Raw genomic sequence first — 1183 nt, 5'->3', positions numbered from 1 at the left:
GCCCGGGATGTCCCTGACCACGTTCGGGCTCAACTCGGAGGGGCGCGGCATCCCCGGCGCGATCTTCTTCGCCCTCCGGCCCGAGCAGAATGGCATCCGCAGCCCCCAGCCGTGCCCCTCCTCGCGCGGCACCTCTGCCTCCTCCGTCAAGAGCCCGACGCCAGACTCTGTAGCTGCTGGTCAGTCGTACAGGCAAGCGCTGCCGCCGTCGGGGGTCAAGAGCCCGCCCATCCTGGAGCGCCCGGCCACGAACGTCGTCAAGGAGGAGCACTGGTGGTCCGTCGAGAGCCCGGGGCGCAGCAGCACTCCCGGGCGGCAGCAGGGCGGCAAGCTGGTCAACTCGACGTGGGTGAGGCTGATGGGCGGCCAGGCCAACAACCGCCAGAGCTCGGGCCTGCCGTGGCGCACCGCTCGGGCCGTGTCGGGCCAGCAGCTGGACCAGGCGCGCCGCGCGTCGCACGAGGACAGCACGAGCGGTCCGACGTCGCCCAACAGCATGTCCTCGACCGCCACCTTCAACTACACCCCCGCCGTGAACTCGCCGCCGTCGTCGAACCTATCCTCCGCCACCAACTCGGCCGCGACGTCGCCGCTGCCGGCGGTGAACCAGAGGCCCTGCGAGGACCTCCGCTCCATGGCGTCCAAGAACATTTCCTCCGCCATCATGAGCTACGAGCTGGGCAACAAGTGCGAGCCGCTCGGGTCGCCCGTGGGGGTGGGCGCCCCAGGGTGGCCGGGCCAGGGGCTGGACGCGACGAAGGCGGCGCCCGCCAACGACGGCGTGGCCACCATGACGCGGCGGGACCTTGTGTGCCCCTCCTGCCAGATGCTGTTCCCTCCGGAGAAGCACCTACAGTTCCTGGACCACTTCGAGGTCTGCCGGGGGCCCGAGTACGCCGATCTATGATGAAAGGGAACGCAATATCCCTCATGAAAAAGGGCTTTAGAGAGTGAACGTAAGTGTCTCATTCTCTAAATGCAAGACAGTATAGACTTTCGTTGCTAATCTATAAAACGTATAGAAAAAAGTCAATGTTGTTAAGCAGTAGCATCGGAAAGAACTGCTCAGTGAGACACTGTTCGTAATTCATCTCGTATGAGTTGTGATCTTAGAGCGTAAAAGGGCGAAATGCCGTCTCAGAATTCATTAACATATCCAGTTCCTTCCCGTATCTTAACAACA

The 1183-nt window shown here is 63.1% G+C and overlaps 1 protein-coding gene across 1 annotated transcript in view; it reads left to right on the top strand.

The window, feature by feature from the left end:
• The window catches only part of LOC119592272 (mucin-19-like), a 37107-nt gene extending 35930 nt beyond the window's left edge, over window positions 1-1177 (top strand). Inside the window, exon 7 of the mRNA XM_037941102.1 lies at window positions 5-1177. Coding sequence (XP_037797030.1) covers window positions 5-907 — 903 coding nt within the window. The 3' untranslated portion in view covers window positions 908-1177. The remainder of the gene's footprint in view (window positions 1-4) is intronic.
• Window positions 1178-1183: the final 6 nt, after the last annotated feature.

The sequence above is a fragment of the Penaeus monodon genome, chromosome 30 (assembly GCF_015228065.2).
Source record: "Penaeus monodon isolate SGIC_2016 chromosome 30, NSTDA_Pmon_1, whole genome shotgun sequence".
Lineage (NCBI taxonomy): Eukaryota > Metazoa > Arthropoda > Malacostraca > Decapoda > Penaeidae > Penaeus > Penaeus monodon.
The sequence above is the reverse complement of the archived record's forward strand: the minus strand, read 5'-3'. Positions and strand labels throughout refer to the sequence as shown.